This window comes from Gopherus evgoodei, chromosome 10, assembly GCF_007399415.2.
Source record: "Gopherus evgoodei ecotype Sinaloan lineage chromosome 10, rGopEvg1_v1.p, whole genome shotgun sequence".
Lineage (NCBI taxonomy): Eukaryota > Metazoa > Chordata > Testudines > Testudinidae > Gopherus > Gopherus evgoodei.
The window spans coordinates 75,432,170-75,455,210 of NC_044331.1; the positions used below are offsets into that span (position 1 = coordinate 75,432,170).

A 23,041-nucleotide genomic window follows, 5' to 3' on the forward strand; every position below is an offset into this window, starting at 1 on the left:
AGCAGCTCATGTTTATCATACAGAAACATGTTCCTTTTACTCTTTGCCTCATCCTGCCAAACCCCATGCTAACTGCACTTCATCGAGCTGTTGCTATAAACCTAGACTGGAAGTTCTCTGGGACAAGAAAGATCTTTGTTCACAAAGAACTTAGTACAGTTAGCTTTTAACCCTCAATTAGTTGGAGTGTAATTTAAAACATTGGAGAAAGGACACTGTAACACAACCATTCTCCAATGTCTTAAATTATAGATAGAACAGCCAAGCAGAAGATAACCCTGAAGTAGAGCAAAGGGTAGAAACATGTCACTTTGTCGTCCCTATTCTACCTACCAGAGGAGGCATCTCACAATTGCTCTGTTCGTGGAGCAGCTTTTGTTGTACGTGCTCCAGCTTGGGAGAAGAAAGAAGCCTCCCCCCATGAGGGAAAGATATTGCACCAGTGTTTCGTAATCTACATGGACTTCCAATTGATTTCCAGTAAAAGATTATTTTTCTCTTTGAATACCTAAATGGTTTGAGTCTTACCTACCTTAGAAGCAGGGTTTCTCCTCATGATGTTCCACAGCATTTATGGTCCAGTGAGATGCTCAAGCTAAGAGTTCCTTTGTTTAAATGACAAGGGGATACTAAGCAGAAATTTCTTAAAAGTGGCAAGGGAGTCCTCAACTTTGGAGATCACTCCCTTGCAATCCTGAGCTTGGATTTTGGTGACCTTCAAGACATGTTGCAAGGCCTGTTTAAGGCATTTTTTGAGGTCGTAGAGTAAATGCTGGTAGGGCTTTGGAGTAGGCTACTTGGGGAGGTTTCTGTTGGTGTTGGGTCAGTTTGTTGATCTCATTTAGTGACTTTTAATCCTGTAAATGTACATAGGATTGCACACCATAGTAATACAATGCTAAAACCATGCAAAGTTGATATATATCCAGTAATTTGTACAGAATTTTGCAGTTTTGTTTTGCATGGTGTCAGCCCTCAAGTTTTAAGCTTTCAAAAAGATATTGCAAGTACAATACTTTAGGGGACAGAACACCCAAAACCAGGGTTTTAAGTCTTGGTTCTGTCATTTAATTGCTTGTGGCTTTGCGCATCTCACATTATTCCAGGATCAAGCAGAGAAGAAAAGTATCACTTCTCTCAAGGTCCACCCTCAAGATCCAGTCACCTGTGATGTCAAAGCAAGATGTTATTTAGCTTGTTTGGATCTTAATATGCAAAAGTGGAGGAACTGGAATGTTTTGATCAGCAGTTAAATGGTTAAGTGCTCACATTTAACTTCAACATTAATGCCCCTTCAAATGAACAGGGGCAGTTTACATCATTGAAAACTATTGTTTCAGAGCTGTCTGCATACACTACTATATTATATTAACAGCAGATACACAATCTTAAAATTATTTTTCCAGCCATGTGAGGCAGAGACAAATTGAAGTGCAAGTTTAGGTTCTGGAGCACAAGATGCAACCATCAGCACATAGGGCTGCTAAGAGACACCTTACACAGAACTTTACAAATATTACTAACTGCAAAACATCATGGCCAGTGAGTGACAAGAATGTTTCGGGCTAGTAGCCCTGTGCTCAACCACTAGCTTACGCTGCTTGTAGGGACACCATGGACTTCCACATTGATACTAAAGTGTGGTGTTAGATAGAAATATAAATGATGTTGTGCAAAGCTTCCCCATGATGCTGCAATTTCACAGAAATTTTGCAAACTTGAAAAATCCTGGAAATTTTTAAAATAGTTTTGCAATGAATATTGTGTGAAGAAAAGGTTCTCTCTGGAGCAGGCACCTTGTTTAAATTATGCTCAAGATGAAGTAATAAGTAGTTTTGTTATTTCTTCTGTATATATCTTTATCAGAAGCCTCCAGGGACACAATTGATGTAATATGTAAGAGGGACTGGACTGAAAAGAGGTCAAAGTTACAGAACAAGCAACATTTGCAGCCTCTTATGTAAGTTTATGATTGAGCAGTGGTTTGGAGAACAGCGGTCTACCTGTGACATTTGTTTTATGAACTACTGTACAACAGAGCTAATTTGGAACTTCAATTTCCCGAAGAGCAAATCCACAATAAGTATATAGAGTTGACGTTAGATACACAATTCCTTTTCACCATGATTGTATATTATAGTTATACTATTTCACCTAAGAAGAAGAGAGCAAAATGCTATTTGAGTCATGCGCTTATGTCTAAAATGTAAAACCACTGAGGGTCTGAGATGGAGTTACAGCTTTCAATCCATGTTTCACCTTGAGTACTGGAGAGACTGCTACATCATGTTACACAGAGCATGTCTACACAGCAACAAAATACCCTTGGCAGGCCCATATCAGCTAACGGGGCTCAGAGCTATAAAACAGCAGGGTAGATGTTCGGGTTGGGCTGGAGCCTGAGCCCTGGGGACCTGCGCGCAGTCAAAGCCTGAATAGCCACCCTGCAATTTTATAGCCCCACAGCTTAAATTAACTGACGTCGGCCAGTCATGGGTGTTTTACTTCAGTGCAGACAAACCAATACAATGTTTGTATAAAACAGTGTATACTACTGAGTTTTCAGATACTAAAAAAGCACCATAAAATTCCATTAGCCTTCATGTGAAGATGCTATATATGTGTCTTTTCAGCAAGTAAATGAAGTGAACCCTTTCAGGAGATAGTGTTCCAAACACAGGAGTCCCATACAAAGAAAGGGAATATCAAAGGAACCTATAAAAACAGTTTTTAAGTATTTTCTTGAGCTTCTACCACAAACTCCACCTCCCCCCCCAAAAAAAAAAGACTTCAGGGGTTCTAGATCATTTATAGCTATCTGCACAAGGAACTGCATGGAACACTCCCATCAGTGGTAGTGGAACATGAGCACAGCAAGAAGTTTCCTCCTACCTCTGCAACCCCCACAACCCCTCCATGCATGCCTCTCGTGGATTGCTGCTTCATATAAAAGCTCATATTTGGTGCTCTCTCATAGGTTCCAAGGTCAGAACAGACACTGTAATCATCTAGTCTGCATTCCTGTAGAACTCCCCCAAAATAATTTCTAGAGCATCTCTTCCCAATTTAAAACTTGCCAATAATAGAAAAATTCACCACAATCCTTGATAAATTATTCCAATGGTTAATTACCCTCACTATCAAAAATTTACACCTCCTTTGCAGGCTGAATTGGTCTAGTTTCAACTTCAGCCAGGTTATACCTTTCTCTGCTAGACTGAAGAGCCAAAATGTTTGTTCCCCATGAAGGTACTTACAGATTGTAATCAAGTCACCTCTTAAAACCTTGTTCGTTAAGTTAAATAAACTGAGCTCCTTAAATCTATCAAGGCAGATTTTCTAATCTTTAAAAGGGCTGGGATAAAATTCACATTTATACTGACAAACAGTGGTCTCTCTTCTTTGCTTAACAAGTCCTATTAGGGCACCTGTGTTAAGGACTGTATCCATTGTTATGGAGCAACACCAAAATACAGATAGCTAATTTAGCTGAGCTATGCTCACACATCAATTTTTGTGTGCACCAGTTTTGGGTAAGAAGTCCCCCTCCCAGACACACTAAAGTGAATAGCAAGTGAGTGCACAAGAAATAGCTTTTGCAAATTCTATCCCCTGTTGTATGGGTGCAAGACCTGCTGGATAAAAAAAGAGGAATCTGCTGCCAATCTTACTTTCAGAGAATTGGAGAAAGAGGGTTGAGCCTATGCCATCTCACTGCTGCCAAAGAGAATTGCCATGATTTCCCCCTCTCACACACCGAGTATATCCAGTGTAGGAAGAGGTGAGAGTAAATCTACCACACTTTCTTGCATCCATAGGACAGCTACTATTCTTGCACTGCGTTTCCCTAGGGCCTTTTTGACACAGAATGGAGCCTTCAGCTGGACAGGTGGTCACCAAGAACTCAGTCTGATGGACTTGGGAACCAGTGCTGTTCCAAGAGGGTGCAGTCATGGCTGCAACACCTAAGCCCTACAACCCTGAGATGTTGGTACATATGGTACTCCTGTTTACACAAGAGCACTTGGAATTGCACCCAAGCCTCAGATTCTTTGCTTCCATGTATTAGAGACAAGCAACCAATGATTCTGTAATAACAAGCTCCTTGTGGAAGTAACCATGCAAATCAAGTACTCTGTCTCCACCTGCTGGCAGGGAGGAATGTAATCCAAGTATCTGAGGTAGCACAGAAGACCTCAGAAAGAATAAGAGCTACAGGGTATCTATAATGTAGTGATAAAATGTATTCCTTTCAAAAATACAGACAGAAAATATGGGGGGAGAAGAGAGTCACACACTGATTACAAAAGTATTCTTATTCCTGTAGCTAAAAAAATGAGGACAGCGACCTGACAATGTAACCAAATACACAATGAAGCTTTTGTCCCAAAACTACTCGCTTGCATACAAGGAACAGAGGAACTTGGGAGGGGAAGAGGAAGGGGGGGCGGGATGTGAAGAGAGTGAAATTGGTTAGCCTGATTTAGGAGAGAGACACTGAAGCAAAGAAAATACTGCTATTGTGGAATCCACCCACTCAGTTCTAAGAGGCTCAAATACCCAGACAGGGATTTACAGGCAGCACTTGAATGCATTGTGTATGAAACAGAAAGCGTTGATAAACGCCTAGAGGCAGCTCCCCTGGTCTAAGTGAAGAAAATTTCAGATATTAGGTTATGGTCAAATAGCCATTTTAATTCAACAAGCTTTCCAGTGCTAAACCAATCATTAAGTTTAGCACTACAAAGGAAGGCACCTATAGAGTCGATATTTTTTAGCTATGGGTAGTCAATCCATGCATCACTTTTTTATATTATTATATTATATATACACACAGAGTTCAAAAGCAGAACTACTGCTATAATATGGTTTGGTAGACGGGTACATTGCATAATGACTATACAAAATGTTACTACACCGAGCTTAAGTTTAAAACAAAAGGAGTTTAGTGTTAAATTGATTGGAAGACCACCCTGAAGATATTTTACAGCGTTAAGCAAGCATCCCTAAGGCCTGGTTTATACCCAGTTGTACCAGTTAGGTGTTAAATAGTTAAATTAAACTGGTACAAGAGATTGTACAGGCACTTGTTTCAGTTAAGATTAAAAATCAGGCTTATTTCAGTTTAAATCAGTAATTGGTTTAAAAAGAACTAAGGAGCAAAACTTCTACGTGGATAATTCTATTTAACCAAGTCAGTTTAAAGTCACACTTTTCATAGATTCATAGACTCTAGGACTGGAAGGGACCTTGAGAGGTCATCAAATCCAGTCCCCTGCCCTCATGGCAGGACCAAATACTGTCTAGACCATCCCTGATAGACATTTATCTAACCTACTCTTAAATATCTCCAGAGATGGAGATTCCACAACCTCCCTAGGCAATTTATTCCAGTGTTTAACTACCCTGACAGTTAGGAACTTTTTCCTAATGTCCAACCTAAATCTCCCTTGCTGCAGTTTAAGCCCATTGCTTCTTGTTCTATCATTAGAGGCTAAGGTGAACAAGTTTTCTCCCTCCTCCTGATGACACCCTTTTAGATACCGGAAAACTGCTATCATGTCCCCTCTCAGTCTTCTCTTTTCCAAACTAAATAAACCCAATTCTTTCAGACTTTCATAGGTCATGTTCTCAAGACCTTTAATCATTCTTGTTGCTCTTCTCTGGACCCTCTCCAATTTCTCCACATCTTTCTTGAAATGTGGTGCCCAGAACTGGACACAATACTCCAGCTGAGGCCTAACCAGCGCAGAGTAAAGCGGAAGAATGACTTCTCGTGTCTTGTTTACAACATACCTGTTAATGCATCCCAGAATCACGTTTGCTTTTTTTTTGCAACAGTATCACACTGTTCACTCATATTTAGCTTGTGGTCCACTATGACCCCTAGATCTCTTTCTGCCATACTCCTTCCCAGACAGTCTCTTCTCATTCTGTATGTGTGAAACTGATTGTTCCTCCCTAAGTGGAGCACTTCGCATTTGTCTTTATTGAACTTCATCCGGTTTACCTCAGACCATTTCTCCAATTTGTCCAGATCATTTTGAATTATGACCCTGTCCTCCAAAGCAGTTGCAATCCCTCCCAGTTTGGTATCGTCTGCAAACTTAATAAGCGTACTTTCTACGCCAACATCTAAGTCGTTGATGAAGATATTGAACAGAGCCGGTCCCAAAACAGATCCCTGCGGAACCCCACTTGTTATACCTTTCCAGCAGGATTGGGAGCCATTAATAACTACTCTCCGAGTACGGTTATCCAGCCAGGTATGCACCAACCTTATAGTAGCCCCATCTAAATTGTATTTGCCTAGTTTATCGATAAGGATATCATGCGAGACCATATCAAATGCCTTACTAAAGTCTAGGTATACCACATCCACAGCTTCTCCCTTATCCACAAGACTTGTTATCCTATTAAAGAAAGCTATCAGATTGGTTTGACAGGATTTGTTCTTTACAAATCCATGCTGGCTATTCCCTATCACCTTACCACCTTCTAAGTGTTTGCAGATGATTTCTTTAATTACTTGCTCCATTATCTTCCCTGGCACAGAAGTTAGACTAACTGGTCTGTAGTTTCCTGGGTTGTTTTTATTTCCTTTTTTATAGATGGGCACTATATTTGCCCTTTTCCAGTCTTCTGGAATCTCTCTTGTCTCCCATGACTTTCCAAAGATAATAGCTAGAGGCTCAGATACCTCCTCTATTAACTCCTTGAGTATTCTAGGATGCATTTCATCAGGCCCTGGTGACTTGCAGGCATCTAACTTTTCTCAGTGATTTTTAACTTGCTCTTTTTTTAATTTTATCTTCTAAACCTACCCCCTTCCTATAAGCATTCACTATGTTAGACATTCCTTCAGACTTCTCAGTGAAGACCGAAACAAAGAAGTCATTAAGCATCTCTGCCATTTCCAAGTTTCCTGTTACTGTTTCTCCCTCCTCACTGAGCAATGGGCCTACTCTGTCCTTGGTCTTCCTCTTGCTTCTAATGTATTGATAAAAAGTCTTCTTGTTTCCCTTTATTCCCATAGCTAGTTTGAGCTCATTTTGTGCCTCTGCCTTTCTAATCTTGCCCCTGCATTCCTGTGTTGTTTGCCTATATTCATCCTTTGTAATCTGACCTAGTTTCCATTTTTCATATGACTCCTTTTTATTTTATAGGTTAGGTCATGCAAGATCTCGTGGTTAAGCCAAGGTGGTCTTTTGCCATATTTTCTATCTTTCTTACCCATCGGAATAGCTTGCTTTTGGGCCCTTAAACCAACCTTTAGTTAAACCAATTCAGTTTCTCATATATACACAAGACCTATAAATCAACAGAGACATGTTAAATCTGGTTTACATCTATTTAGACAAGTTTAAGTGCCCACGTAGGGATTTAACCAAACCAGTGCACAGGTGTGAACAAGATCTAAACCAGTATCTACAATATGGGGTTATAAATAAGCCTTCCACTTTATAGCATTTGCTTGTTGAAAAATTGTGGGTGTTCAACATAAAAAAGCCAGACCACAAGCTACTCCCAATCTCCATGACCTCAGCCATCAGCCTTTTGCTACATCGTAATGAGATTAGGCATGGCATGAATAGCCCTAAAAGCCAACAAGAGGTGAAGCAGAACCATTCCATTTATTAAGCAGCAAGATTATTTTTGAAAGGTCTTGTCTAGTAATGTGTCAGTCTGAAAACTAATACCTATGCCCTCAAGAATATTTTAATTCCATGTACCACATATAGTAGAACCCCAGAGTTATGAACACCTCAGGAACAGAAGCTGTTCCTAACTCTGAACAAAATGTTGTGGTTGTTCTTTCAAAAGTTTACAACAGAACATTTACTTAATGCAGCTTTGAAACTTTACTGTGCAAAAGAAAACAAAATGTTGCTATCACCATCTTAATTTAAATGAAACAAGCACAGTAACAGTTTCCTCACCTTGTCAGATCTTTATTTTAAGTATTTTATGTTTAAACACAGCACTGTACTGTATTTGCTTCCCCTCACTCCCTATCTCTGCTGCTGCCTGATTGCATACTACCAGTTCCAAATGAGGTATGTAGTTGACCAGTCAGTTCATAATTCTAAGTTCCTACCGTACACTTATGAAGCTTTAATGCAATAAACTATAATTCTCTTGTATTTAAGGCATCATTCCGATCGTATCTGTGTGCCAGATCATGCATTATACAGTAGTTGATAACTCTGAATTGCTGTCTTCTTTCTTAAATTATGTTATTCACAGCAGGCTGCATTACAAGTAGTATCCTGTACTGCTATAGGTTACATCTATGCCTTTGCATATAAAATATAACCAAGTAATAGTTCTGGGGCCCATAACAGTTCTGTTTCCCTTAGAATCCATATAATCTATTTCTACATAACTAATTTAAGTAATGGTTACATTAGAACAGAGGTTTCCAAACCCCGTGGGGTGCACTGATGAGTTTATTGGAGGACAGAAGGACCTGATAGGTCAGCACTAAAGGGCTGGCAGTCTGGAGGGGGCTCTGTCTGAGCGGTCTTGGCTGAAGAGACAAAGCTCCCTGCCCATCTCTTTCCTCCATTTCTGCAGCCACCAACCAGCAGTCACTCTCCTTTGCTGGGAAGGCCAGAGGGGACTCAGAACTACAGGCCAAAAGCTACACCCCAGGAGTACTGATACTCCTGCCTGACATAGCCCCCTGCTCACCCCAGCCCTTCAGCGTGCAGAGTCCTGTCCCCTTGCTTTTCTGGACAGAGTCTGCACAGGGAAGGCAGACAGGACCACAGTGAAGGACCAGGATCAGGATGGCGCAGCGTCCAGCGGGTGGGGAGGGGGGCAGTACTCCACTCCCCTCTTGACCATAGCCCTGGTAATTTTCCCTGCAAAGGGGGTGGGGAAGGGTAGGGAGGAGGACAGGCAGGGAACCAGGACCCAAGAGCTGAGATCCCTGACCACTGCAGGGAGCAGAGCACTTCCTTAGCTCCCAGCGGTGAATACCCCCATGGAACCTCCTATGGGTACTGGGCACCCCTCCCTCTCCCTTCCCATGCATGGGACATGACTGAACGGAGGAGCTCAGCAAAAAGAGTTTGGGAATCTCTGCATTAGATGTTACAAATACTACTGAATTCAACATAAAGGTGGAAATCTGGCGTCTTTAGCATGCATCTCTGCCTTCCATTTGTTTAAAGCTTGTAGCTGAAGTTCAAAAACACAAATGCAAAAGCAGCCTTAATTTATAGTCTTGGAAAACTTCTTGTATCAAGGAACTAGTCTTTCCAAAATAATATAATTTCATTGCTATTCAGTGATGTGGAGGGAGCATCTGACCTATGTAACAGTTCTCCACTCTGCCACATGCCCCTTCCCCAGCAATATACTTTAGTCACAGTGTAATAGTCAAAGGTTGTTTTTCCTGTAACTAACAGCTTCAGCCACTTACAACGGGTGAGTATCCAACCCCATTATCACAGCTCAAGTGGTCATAAAGCATTTAGATCTAAGCAGTCTCAGTTATTTAGGGTTAGCGAGTATAAGAAAATAATTTACAGAGTTAGGTTGGCAAGCCGGACACCTGCATAAAAGACTTCAATCTGCAAATTAAAGGATGTTTAGGTATGCTGAAAACATACAAGATTAATTCGTAAATTGTTAAAATACTTAGGAAATATTTATCCTAAATAAATTTCCAAAGACTATTAGTTGTGGTGCTGAGGTATATTGGCAAGGGTTTGGTTGTTTGTGTGGGTTATTGTTGTTTTGTTTTAAATAAAACCCCTTGTGGCATTACCACACACAGTGAAATAGAATATACAGCCTTTTCTTTGAGGAATGCAAAAAACTTACTAAATTGAAAAAGCTCTCTAGCTATTTTAAAAGAGTCACTCCTGATCTGAGAATTTTTAAGTCATGTTTCAGCAAAAGCACAATTTTACAGTTAAAGTTAAAATTTCTGGAAAAGGGATATAATATAACTACTGACAATCTTAAATGTAATGGCACAAAAATCAGAGCTTTAACAATCTGGCATGGACCCTTACTACTAAAAGACACAGCTAAACAGAAATGTTTGTTTTAATCTTGTTATAAAATATTCCATTAATTCCAGTTATTCCTTTTAGGGCCAAAAAAGGAAGACACAGCAATGCTGTAATTCCTGCCCTTAAACTTCAAGCACATTCCATTTCAAGAACTTCAGAGTTTATTTATGCAATTAGTTTTCAGAAACGCTTTTCCAGAGTCAGGCAACAATGAGAATATAAAGAATGGCATATTATATTTTAGGAAGTTATTGAAATTAAGCCAAAAACTTGACTCCTTAGAAAAAGAGCAGCCACTTTGCTTCCTTGTATGAAAGTACTAACAAAAACATTGCAGATTGGGCTTCTGTGAGCACAAGAGCATAGTGCAAGGGAAGACAGAATAATTTCTGATATAGGCAAAGAATATGTTTTAGTGTTATGCCTAGTCTAGGTAAATTATTAGTGTTACATTACTGTCAGCTGCATGACATTACAATATCTGTTACTTTTACACGTCAATGCCTAGGATGTAAAAGAACTAAGATTATTTTGGACTGCCTATTTCCTCCTTAACTATGAACTGACAGTGTGGGGGTGGAAATCTGCACAAGTAACAGCTTCCCATTCCAGACCTTAAAAGTACACAAACTAATCTCAAATCTGGAGAATTACAATCCCTACCGGATGGAAGAGAGAGGCTCTTAAAACCTAACATTTTAAGATGTCTCGGATCACAGCAGCACCCAGAAGGGAGTCTTTAGAGAACTTGTTCATTTCCAATTTTTATGTTTGCTTAAATCTAAAACTCTGCACTTGACTTTGCTTCTCTCCCTGTCCTGTCAGCCTCAAACACTATGGTTGCTCAGAGGGGGGAGAAGGGAGATGGAATGGCATTTCTTCTCCTGTCTGAGGAGAGGGGTAATACTGAGAGTGTAATATAGGAAGGGGAGGCCCCAACTTGGAATTCACTGCTACAGAGCTCACCTTTGCATCTGGCAATTCTCACATAAGAAGTTACATTCTCCATCACACAGAATTAAATTCCTTTCTTTGAACACAATGTTATTTATAGCAGCAAAGCAAGCAAAACACTAATTAGAATAAAAGTCCCTCTTTTGCCCAATTTTAGGAAGTCACATCTCTTTTCAATGAAAAAAAGAAGTGTTTTATGTGAAGTTACAGAGCGAGAAACATGGAAGATAACATATAAGCAGAGAAGCTAAGCCACTTCAGTGACTGATCAGATTTTAAATATCATACCACTGTTTGAACCCAAATAGGTAGTCAAATCTTGAGGTTAGCGACAACCAAAAAACCCCAAATCAACCAAAAGACACTATAGTCCCTCAACAGCCACCTCATTATTTGGGGCTGGGAGGGGAAAGGGGAGAAGTGGAGTGGAGAAGACAAGACAGGGGAATAAAGGGTGTCATCAACTGCTCCAACAGGCATAAAATAAATAAATATTATATATAATGTTCATTCATATCGAAGACAAAAATGTTCAATATCAGAAGTGCGTTCTTATCATACCTGCATTTTATATTATGCAATGAGTTTTGTGCTGAACTCTAGAAGTCTGTTTTAAAAGGAAAACGGGAAAAAAGACTTATTTTTAGGCTGACATCCAAATGCTGCCTCAAGTGCAACTTGCAGATATAAAAAAGGAAAGGAAAAAAAAAAATCCAAGAACAGCTTGGAAAGGGATCACATTAACTTCAAAAGATTTGATCTGCAAATAGCAGTAGCCTGCCAGCATCAATATAATACAAGTTGGCAAAACTGGACAAATATAAAAAAAGTGTGCATTAATCAGTGGCCTACTATGATTAGCTCAACTGAGCAACTCAGGTTTTTGGGTTTTTTTTGTTCAATCATTTCCTGCCTTTTTTTAGTTCCTCTTGTTCTCCCAGTCTATCCAGTCTTGTCCACTTATTTCACTTTTTCTCGTAGTTTTTTTCAGTGTGGCTCCACTTACTACTCATTCCTGCTGCTATAGAATGCTCAGATTTATAGCATTGCTACAGCTTGCTTGTAGTATGGCCACACACCAGATTTAGCAATCTGTTCTTAAACTGGATTCAGACTGAACCCCCCCCCCCGTTTACAACTCTTCAATCACCATACAGTTGACTACACTTACCAGCTGATACTCACTCCGACGGCTAAAAGCTTCCTTGATCCCAGAATCCCTCCATAGTCCACTCAGTGCAGGTACATACAACTGGAATGTGGCAGGCTCTATAGACACTCCAGCTTTGTTTTCAAAAGCCATCAAAAACATTCCATGCTTCTCGTTCTCCGTGTACTGCCAAGGAATCCTTAGTTTGTCCCGTGCATCAACGAGAACCTTGCAGCCCTACAGAATGATTCAGATAAAACAGAGTCAGTGATCAAAAAAGGAAAGTATAAAGGAACTCAAACTTAAAAGTACATGAACCTTACAGTGGCACAAGTCAGTAGTCCTGTGGGAGGACAATTCAGAAGGGGATCCAAAATATGCTCCATTGCAAGGAGAAAATGTATGAAGGAACAAAAACTTGCCTTGTTTAAGCAACATAATTGCTATATATCTGGTGGGGGATGGGGAGAAACACTTTTACAATGACATGGTCAGACAGCAAAGTATAAAAATGAAGACCTACATCAAATGTATACTCGAATATTTTCTGTTTAGCAACTTAGAAGCAACTCCCACCCCATCACTGTATTATCCAAACATCTAGTGAAGCAGACACATAGTGTTAAATATTGACATCGCTTTTCACCTGTCCTTAGCAGTTGGATACTGACATCAGTTATGTCACATCCTACCCCTGAGAAAGTTAAACTAACTCAACCCCACAAAAGGCAGTTTTAATGATGATTAATTGAAAGATTTGGTAGGATTGAAAAGCTGAAATAATTTTGGTTGCACACACCTGAAAGTCCTTCAATTCAACAGTGACTCCTATCCCTCAACCCAAATTATTTTTTCCCCTAAAGTACTGCAGAGACCTGCAGGTCTATTGCACTTATTAGCCATGACCTGAAATACACAATGTATTGTAAGAGCTACCAGAAAAGTCTGCTGGAATATGAAACTGGCTTAAAAAGGAGGAGGTGGGAGCACTGTGGAGGTTATTTAATAGATGGAGTGTTTTACAAAGTTTTCTTGATACAGAACCTGGGGGAATACTTAGGTAACTCTGACGGTTGCCATGTAAAATGAAACAGGAAGTTACCAAAACACATCATTGTCAGCTGGGTATGTCAAACATGGAGAGCTGGCCACACTTCCCCTCAAAGCTTAGAAAGGAGTTATTCAGCATGGAAGCCAAAAACTGTTTTAGAAAGGGCATACAGCATATTCTATTGAAGTAAACTAGACTGATTTACAGATCATGGTCTCCATGCCCAAGAACACCTTTTTTTTTTTAATTTGACATAGTGAAGACTCATGGGACATGTCTATGTGTTTACCACATAGCCTTAAAGAACCAGAGCCATTTTGCTCAGTCATGTAGTTGGAGTTCACATTAGAAGTTGGCAATTTTAATTAAATTTTAATTTTAAATTGTCATTGACAATTTTTAGTGGACTCCTAGAGGTGTTCATGTTGCTGTGAAACAGAGCTTTGAAACTAGCAGTGTGGGTTCCAACATAATACCATGCCATTTTCTAGTGAACTTTAAGTTAAATAGCTTAGATCCTATTGTAAATTTGCTCTGTTCTCAAGACACTTTTTCCACCAAGATGGCTGTCTCCGGCCAGTTTGTAGGCAGAACAAGACATTTCAGAGTATTTGTAACAAATATTTCATATTATTCTGTGCATTTTCATACTGCAAGGCTGGGCAAAACAGGCACACTTTGTTCCCTAACAGAAAACTTCCTTTTAACTTGCCACATTCACAGAAAGGGCTTTTTGGTGAGTAAATTGCCACCTTCTGATTTCATTTTTCTAACAATCAGATTTTGGGGGAAGGGAAGGAAGATATCTAGCTCTCTAACCAAATAGTTCTTGACAATACAGACTAGACCAAGTCAATCTTCATGGTTTGAAGTTTTACACAAGGTTTTTATTTCATGCTGAATGCACAATAAAATATATCTTTCGGATTTAAACTTCAACACCCATTAAAGCACATCCATATTCAAGACTTCCATAGACATCTAGTTCTTAAAAGCAGAAGCAATTATCAACTACAAGGTTTGGTTTTATATGAGCTAACTGATTCATTGGTACAACATTTGACATTTGTTGTAGGCCAATTTAAAAATGAAACTGTTTTGTTCAGAGGCTTGAGGGTTTTTTTTTTTTTTTTTTCTTTTAATACACACAGCACTGAAGTCTTTTTTTCAGCAGCTTTCAGCCCAAACTTCTAGACCAAGAGTCTGAAGCTTTTTGTTTAGGACATTTGACAAAACATTTTGTTTAAAACAAACATGCAATCTTGAATTACTTAACAAGTCTGCAATTAATATTAGAATATAGATATAAATACCGCATCTGCGCCAGTCACTTAAAAGCACATAGCAAGGATATTGGTGTTAAAAAAAATTGGAGAAGGACAGAGTTGAGAGTCATTAAACAGCACTGAGTGCCACAGAAAGTACTTCAGAAACCATTACATAGTAATGTTCTTACTAGTGCGACTTCCCAAATAAACAATTAATCTTGAACAATGTTCATTTTAAAACGTAATCCTCCAGACTCTGTTCAAAGAACACGTTTTCCTGACACCAAGCACAGAGTACAATTCACCATTTATGTCCTCAAAATGAGGTACTAAAGATACGCATTTTGGATTTTGATTTTTTGGACTGACCCAAAGCTGAAAAGCCTGTTCTCATTTCCAAATAGTTAATTCACCCCCTCACGGATCCAAGTCTAAATCTGTTACTGTATGTGAAGCTCTCACCATAACTAAGAAGGAAGACAACAGAATATACAAGGCTATCTTTCAGAATTGCACAGACTCCACACGTTCTTTAAAACTCATCTTTACACAAAAGTACCACTCTGGGAGGAATTCAAAGTCACTCCTTTTTTTCCCTCCCCAGAACTGCTTTTGTACTGACCAGTGGAAAACTGCTATTTTTGGACTTAACGTCAAGGTTGTGTTTTATTGCCTATCAATATACAGAGCAATGTTTGGGGGTTGTTTTTGTTTTTTTAAAAGAGGAATGGTTATTTGGGCTGTTCTCCAGGGAAGCTATCCAAAATACAATCACATCATTTGTTGCCATTTCTATCTTCCATGTCTCTTAAGTTTGGTTGCAAATATGCATGCAGTGTTCCAGCCCATACAAGCCAGCTCTGACCTTTCACCGGCTCAGGCTCCAGCTCTCCAGAACCATCTCATTCAGCCATTTACTGTCTAGCTTCGCTAACTTACAATTTTAAAACGGTTTCAGGCTTTACCCATCTCATTGCTTCAGCATTTCCTTAAGACTCTCTCCAATGAATAGCTAAGTGATGTTACAACAGCTGCTTACAAGATAATGGAATTCCCATCAACATCATAACTTTAAAAAAATACTAAATTTTGGATATATGTTTTATTGCCATACAATGGTCAGCTCTGATTTTTCCTGCTTCCACATATACAAAAATACCAAGGGAGTGGAGTTTATTCTTGTTATGTTTCCCCATCTGTTTGGAAAACAACCTGACAGCTGATGTGGAGATGTTTTGCAACTGTCTGCCTATATGAATAACGTAGCTGGAGTCGACATACCTTAGGTCGAGTTACTGCAAGGTCTACACTACAGGGAGGGGGAGGGGGAAGGTGTCTCAATGGGAGAGTTTCTCCCATTGGACTTACCTTACTCTTCTCATCGGGGGTAGAGTATATGGGTCGACTGGAGCATGATCTGCTGTTGATTTGGCAGGTCTTCACTAGACCCGCTAAATCGACCACCGGTGGATTGATCTCAGAGTGTCAATCCTGGCTGTAGTGTAGACATAGCCTTTGTTAGGATAGAAGCTTTACACTGATGGTTATAAACTTGAGCTCATTTTAGATCAAGCAATAGGCTGCTCAGACACTTAATACAAATAGTCAGCCAAGATTATAAGACTACTGTCAAGATGGACAGAGAAGTAACACCTAGTCACTGCAATCCTATCACTTCTACAACTTTTTTCCTCCACAAAGATGGAATTTCAGAAGCAGATATAGGACAAATGCAACATAAGAGAAAAGGCAGATTTTCTCTGTATGGCACAGCAGGCCACGCCCTTTTAAAATATCTTCCCCTTCTCTCCCCAGTTCCAATGTGGTACTAGCATTAGGAGTTGTTCAGAGAACTGCTTGCCTCTAGCTACCTAATCATCTGCCACTGATGAAAAAGGCAGACTAAACTGCAATTAAAATGAACAATTAAATCATATCTTGACCTGGATACTCTCTTTGATCTATATATTCACTCACTATGCAATAAGTGAAGATTAAGATTTAGGACAAAGCAAGATCCCAACAAGAGGGAATCCAATCCCAAGATTTCTCCATCTCCCTAGAGAAACAAGTACGAAGATGGGAGTGAATGGGAAAAGAAGGACTAAGATTTTCCCATCAACTGGAAGTTACTCAAGTAAAGTGATGCCCCAGGTTAAGTCTCATGGAGCACCAGGTGGCCACTTCAGAGAAGTCAAAAATTATAAGTAATATTTTTACCTCTCCTCTCTTAGGACCCTGTTGCTCCTTGAACAATTACAACTGGAAAGTAACCAGTAGTACAAATTTTCACAAAGGATGAAAGCACATTTCCCTCCCATCTCAAGGATTTTAAAAAAGACCCACCAAGAGAAATACTGCAGAACCTTTAGTCCAAAGGTCATAGCAGATGACCACCACATGTAATTTATACCACTTGGTGAAGGAACTTTGTACTTTTACACCCAGGAAGAAGCCATGTGCCTCACTGAGTGAACCCTCCCTGAAATGGGAGATATTTATCAACTGCATATGGGCTTGAACAACTGAGTCATCTGGAAAGAGTGAATATGATTAATTTATACCACTTTAGGTCCCCCATATAATCCTAAAAATGGATAAAATGGATCAAATGATTAATTTTGCCTAACCAGAATCTGAATGCTCAGGCTACACCTAAAGTGCACAACTGTTCCTGAGTATGGAAGGGCTTAGAACATACAGAAGGAAAACAGGCTGACTTACATAAAACCTCCTAATTTTTTGCGAGGCAGAAATACTGGTGCAAGTCAGAGACACACTGCATTTGGACAAAACCTCACATAAGGATCCCACTTGGATCAAGATCCCAAAACTGAACTCTCCTGAACAATCTAATGGCCAACAGAAAAGTTACTTTAATAGGAAATATATATAGGGCTATGTTTTGTCAGGCCACCTCTGACTATCCCATTAAAAATAAAATCAAGCCATTCTTTCCAGACTCCTAATAAAGACTCTTCAGGGAGACAGCTTGAAGAAAACGGGAAGTGCCAGGATGTAGGAAAGGAAAAAGAGGACTAGAAGAAAAAGGCTGCAAAGATTTAACTTGTACCTTCAAGAAGCTAGGCTTTTGACCCAATCAATATCTTGATGGAACTCCAGTGTCTTTCCTGGATGTGAGACAAATGGGATGCTACTACACTCCATCAATGACTCTGAATTGCCAACACAATGCCTGCATATCTTACACTTGAGAACCTCCTGATGTTTCAAAAAAGGCATTTTTCATCTATTTTTATGGCTTAAGTATATTAAAATCAAACGTTTAACAGGTGTGTTTGCATTTCATAAATTGCACAGACTTTTAGATATTGAGATGATATCATTGCCTTGAAGACGCTGCAATCTAACAAAGAACTAAGAATTTCTATTGGATCCAGTCAGTCTGTTTTTCTATAACTTCATTGCTTAGTTTGTTTTACTATTTCCGTACAAAGCCTTGTGAAAGGAGCTACCTTTAGATTTAGTCATTCACAAGGGGATGCAAGAACTCCCAGTTGGTCCCCAAAAGTGTTAGTGAGGAAGTAGCAATTGGCATCCATCCAGTTACATAAATATCTTGCTGGGGGCTTGTACTGGTATACCCATACATCAGAGGAGAATTAGGAGGCAAAAAGATGTTTTCCAGTATCAATGCGGTGGGTCAGCATTACCACAGAAAGTTACAATTCCCTATTTTCAAGCTCAGAAGCAAGCAAGTCACAAAGTTTGTCTTCCCAAATGTAAGGAGAGATCTCATTTATACATTTTTGTTCATTTGACTGCTATGTCTGAGAGAATATAGATTTGCTGTACTCCAAAATACTTATGAGAAGTGGCTTTTTACCAGATTAAAACTCTCAAGATTTTACAACTTACCCAAGTGATAAAGTTTTAAAAATTCTTACATAACCTGGCCCTCTCAACTCAATAAAGTTCAAGATAAGGAACACAGAAAATAAACTATACGAAATCCTCACCACTCTGGAATGCATCAAAATATCATATAACACTGTCCTTTGCCAAGGCAATCATAGCGTGATCCCTTGTCTGTCTTTTCCAGATCTTCAATGGCTGAGCTTTCAAGAGCCCTCCAAGATGCTGATACCTCTGCCATCACCCTCAGCAATAACATTCCACTTCTTTCTTGCTTTGGAGAGTTTAGTTTGTGTTCTTGTCATGGTGCTATCCCTTAAAGCAGAGGTTCTCAACCAGCAGTATACATACCTCTAGGGGTACACAGAGGTCTTCCAGGGGATGTGTCAACTCATCCTAGATATTAACCTAGTTTTACAACAGGCTACACTAGCACTAGCAAAGTCTGCACAAACTAAAATTTCATACAATGACTTGTTTATACTGCTCTATATACTATATCAGCGATTCTCAACCTGGGGCCACAATTTCTTTTATAATTATACGGTAAACATGAGAAAGTAAGCAAGTTTTCAGGCAAGCATAACGTGCTGAGACTTTTGGATTTTTATGTTTGATCCTGTAAGCGAGTAGTTTTTAAGTGAGATGAAATGTAGAGTACACAAGCCAAATCAGCCTCCTCAAAGGGGTACAGTAGTCTGTAAAGGTTGAGAACCACTGCCTTCAAGAAGCCAATAGGCAACTCCAAATAAACAAAGTCTAAAAAATATATATAACTGATTGAATGCATAGACAACTTTTGATCATCTGAACCCTAGTAAACCCAGTTTTTAGTACAGTCAGTGTGAGAAAACATTGCCTTATTAATGCAAATACTGTACTTGAAGAAGTCAGAAGATATGGGATACAGTGAAATAATATTATTTTCAGTCATTTACTTCGAGCCTAATTAGAAATCTTATCGGGAGCTCAACCGCTGAAGTAGAGAAATACTGGTACACCCTTTCGCTCAGTGCCTGTCTACACTTGAAACACTACAGCAGCATAGCTGTGCCACTGCAGTGGTTCAGTGCAGACACTACCTACACTGATTGGAAGAGTTCTCCTGCTGGCACAGGTAATCCCCCCCCTCCCCTCCTGAGAGGCAGTAGCTTGGTCAAAAGAAGAATTAGACTACAACATACAAAATATGAATGCCCTGGAGGCTGCTGCCTATGGGCTTTATTTTAAAAAGCCTTTTTTGGTCATTTGCCATAGATACTACCTTTAACTAGTCCTGTGATATCTAGTTTGATTTTTCCAGCTACAGTACTAACCTGAGCCAAAAAGGCATGTTTTGTAACATTTTAGTTATACTCATAACAGCTAAAATTTCATTATTAGTATTGGTATTACAGTAACACACAGAAGGCCGAAATCAGGACTGTATCTTGCCTATTGTCATGCATAACAGTTCACCTACAAAAATCCAAATTCACATGAGATGGTGCCTGTCCATAAATCATGAAAAAGTTTCATTATTTCGCTATGACAATTAGCATGGAAAAAAGGATTATTTCTACTTGCAAAGCAAGTTCCCTCTCTCAGAACAGATGAGTTTTTTGTAACTGATCACATTTCTTTAGAAAATAGAGCAAAAAATGTTTACTTAAAAAAGTAATTAGTTAATTCGGTAGAAAGGAAAGACAGTTACACTGTTTTCAGATAAACTATTGAAGTGTTTTAGCTAACAGACACCTTCTATATAAAAAGTTAATTCTTAGCTGTAACAGAGGAAAAAAATCTTCGTGTTTAAGACAATTGTGTACTCCACTGGGTGAAGTCTCATTATCCCAAAAGATCACATACCTTGCTGAAGACAGCCCTACAGATAGACTGTGATATTAAAGGTGAGGGAGGCAGAGGTAAGTACTAAAAAGGAAAAAACCATTTTTGGTAACCACCAGCTCATGTCTGTGAAGTCAGCATGGACATGGGAAGAAACCAAACAACGCAAGTACCACCAGCCTGATGGGTCTACTCAAGCACCTAAGTCTACTAACATGAAATATTACTCAGAGTTCTACATAAATGAACATTACTAAAGTTTGCGCTAGCTGACCTAGGAATTGTCTTAAGGAGCCACTTCAAATGCATTTCAGTTCCCTTGTAATTAGCAACATGATTCATGATTCCCTACTTTGCAACGGATAGGCAACAGAATGTAAGCAAGCTACATGTGAAGCAGTGGAGCAATAACCTTTTCCAGGCTTTTAGCCATTAAAAAACATTGTCAGACCTCATACAAAAAACTGTAGATGGCCAATAGTTTATACTACACCATTTAAGAAAGCATATTCTACATTCAGGAACTGATGTGACAGATGAATGAAGTTCTGCCAACTCTTGTGATTTCATTGAGACTCTAGCCATGTTTCTTTTTAAAAAACCTGTCTCATGAAAACACGAAGAAAGGTTGCCAAATCATGAGTTTTCACTCATTCAAAATGGCCAACATCTCCTATTGCTATGAATGGGGCTGAAGCCAGGAAGATGGCTGCCATTTCATTACAGTCCATCTGCATGTGGCAATGAAACTGCCACAACCTACTGTTTTTTCAATGAGACTGAAGTCACGCCCATGTGCAAAATGGCTGCAACTCTATGGTTCAGTGGCCTAGACAGGACACAGGGACTGTGAGAAGCAGCAGAGACACTGTACAAAGTAGACGGGGAGAATGAGGAAGACCAGGAGGCAAATTAAGGGGCTACAGTGGAATGAGGTGTGGAAATGAGTGAAGCGGGGTCCGGAGGAGTGTGGGAGGGTGGGACTGCTACCCATCTTTGGCAGAGAAGATGGAGAGAGGAGGGAAGTAGGGAAGTGTGCCTTCTTACAAAAGACTAAACCAATTCCATAGTCTGTACAGTAATATCACTGATATGACTAAGTGTTTATATGTTTATCTGTAACTCGTCAACCCTAAACGTAATAAGTTTATGTATGAGTCTGAATCATGATGCATTAAGTCAGTGGCTCTCAAACTATTTACCATCCAGCCCTTCTTTTATCAAAGGGAATCAAGTAGGAGGGGAGAGTAACAGGAAATGGACAGCAGTTCCCTTATCTTGGAGTGTGGGGGTGGGTAGGGTGAGCATAAGTGGAGTCTCCATCTGAGCAGTCAGGGAGAGGTGTGTATTTTAGGAGTGACTTTGCAACCTAACACTATCACAAATGCATTGGTAGGGGAGTAGAAGGCAGTTAAAAAGTCAAGACAGACTAAAAAAAAAATTGTTTTTAAAATCTCATTATTTTTGTTCTCTTGATATTGACAATACTGTGACTGTGAGCAACATCATCATCATCATCGTATGCAATGTTGTTGTAGCCATGTTAGTCCCAGGATATTAGACACAAGGCGGGTGAACTAATCACTTTTATTGGACCAACTTCTGTTGACAAACAGAGAGGAGCTTTTGTTCTTGCATAGAGTTGTACTTCTTCAGACCCAAAGAAGAGCTTTAGCTTGAAAGCTTCTCTCTCTCTCTCTCACTAACAGAAGATGGTCCCATAAAAGATATTACCTCACCCACCTTATCTCAGCAAAATCACTCACTGAAACACTGGACCTTACCCACGAAGAACTGCTGTAGTTTTCAGACTAGACTCATTTTCCCCATGCTGTATTATACTGAAAACTAATAAAGTGTTTGCTAAAGAGTATTTTGTAACAAATGAAGAATTTTTGATAATTTAGTGTTCTGAAGCAGTTGCTTGAATTCCTGTATTCACTCAGTTAAAATTCACAAGCTTTTTCCACAGAACACACTAATGGCATGTTTAAAATACAGCCATCTCGTTTAACGGAGTGTTTGAATCAGAAAGGGATAGACAATACCATTAACTTCAATTTTTATATATCTAAAATTTAGCCAAATAGATGTTTTACTCTTGATTGCTTATAGAAAAAGTAGTCGTTTGAGGATGAAGTATTACAGTCTGCTAGAGAATGGAAGTGTTGCTCAGTACAAGAGATATATCCCAAAATGCCAGAAAGATCTTTTGAGTCTTAACTCGCCATCAACATGAAACTTACGTCAAGTACTGTAGCTTATTTGCATGGTGGAACGATATATGTAAATACTTAATCCAGTGCTACCCAGGTGAGAGCAGGGTAAACAGTAAAGATGACTACTCTTCCAGACTGCGAGCCCAAATAAAATATATGAACAAAGGAAAGTGTCATTTACTTAGTCCACAGGAACATAAACATTAAGAAACATTTGGATTAGCTGCGGAATCTCTGTATTTGTAGCAGCAGTGACGTCTTCTTGTCTGCAAACTGTGAAAAGACTTCTGGTCTCCAAAGAAATCCAATGAGATGCAGCAGAACAAAAACTTCATGCCACAAATGAAGCTTGCAACTAGAGTTCAAGGTAGAGTAACCGCTGAACCCAGAGGTGCAGATTGGTACAAACCCTTTGAGAACTTTCAGAATTAAGATAGTAGTTTTTTCGTTTAATTTGGATCTTTACAGATCAAGTGCTATGAACTTATGACTGACCTCTAGCTCATAACTGGCTAATTCAGGGATCCCCAACGCGGTGCCCATGGGGGCATCTAAATGTGCCCGCGTCCTGGCTGGCGATCGAGCATCCACCAAAATGCCGCCAAAATTCGGCAGCATTTCGGCAGTGACACCTCTGGATGATGCTGCTTGCCACCAACAAGCAACAT

At 39.5% G+C, this 23,041-nt stretch overlaps 1 protein-coding gene across 1 annotated transcript in view; it reads right to left on the reverse strand.

Moving 5' to 3' along the window:
• GNA12 (G protein subunit alpha 12) overlaps positions 1-23,041 on the reverse strand; it is a 71,163-nt gene that overhangs the window by 40,001 nt on the left and 8,121 nt on the right. The window contains exon 2 of the mRNA XM_030578427.1: positions 12,154-12,369. Within this exon, the coding sequence (XP_030434287.1) occupies positions 12,154-12,369 (216 nt within the window). The remainder of the gene's footprint in view (positions 1-12,153; positions 12,370-23,041) is intronic.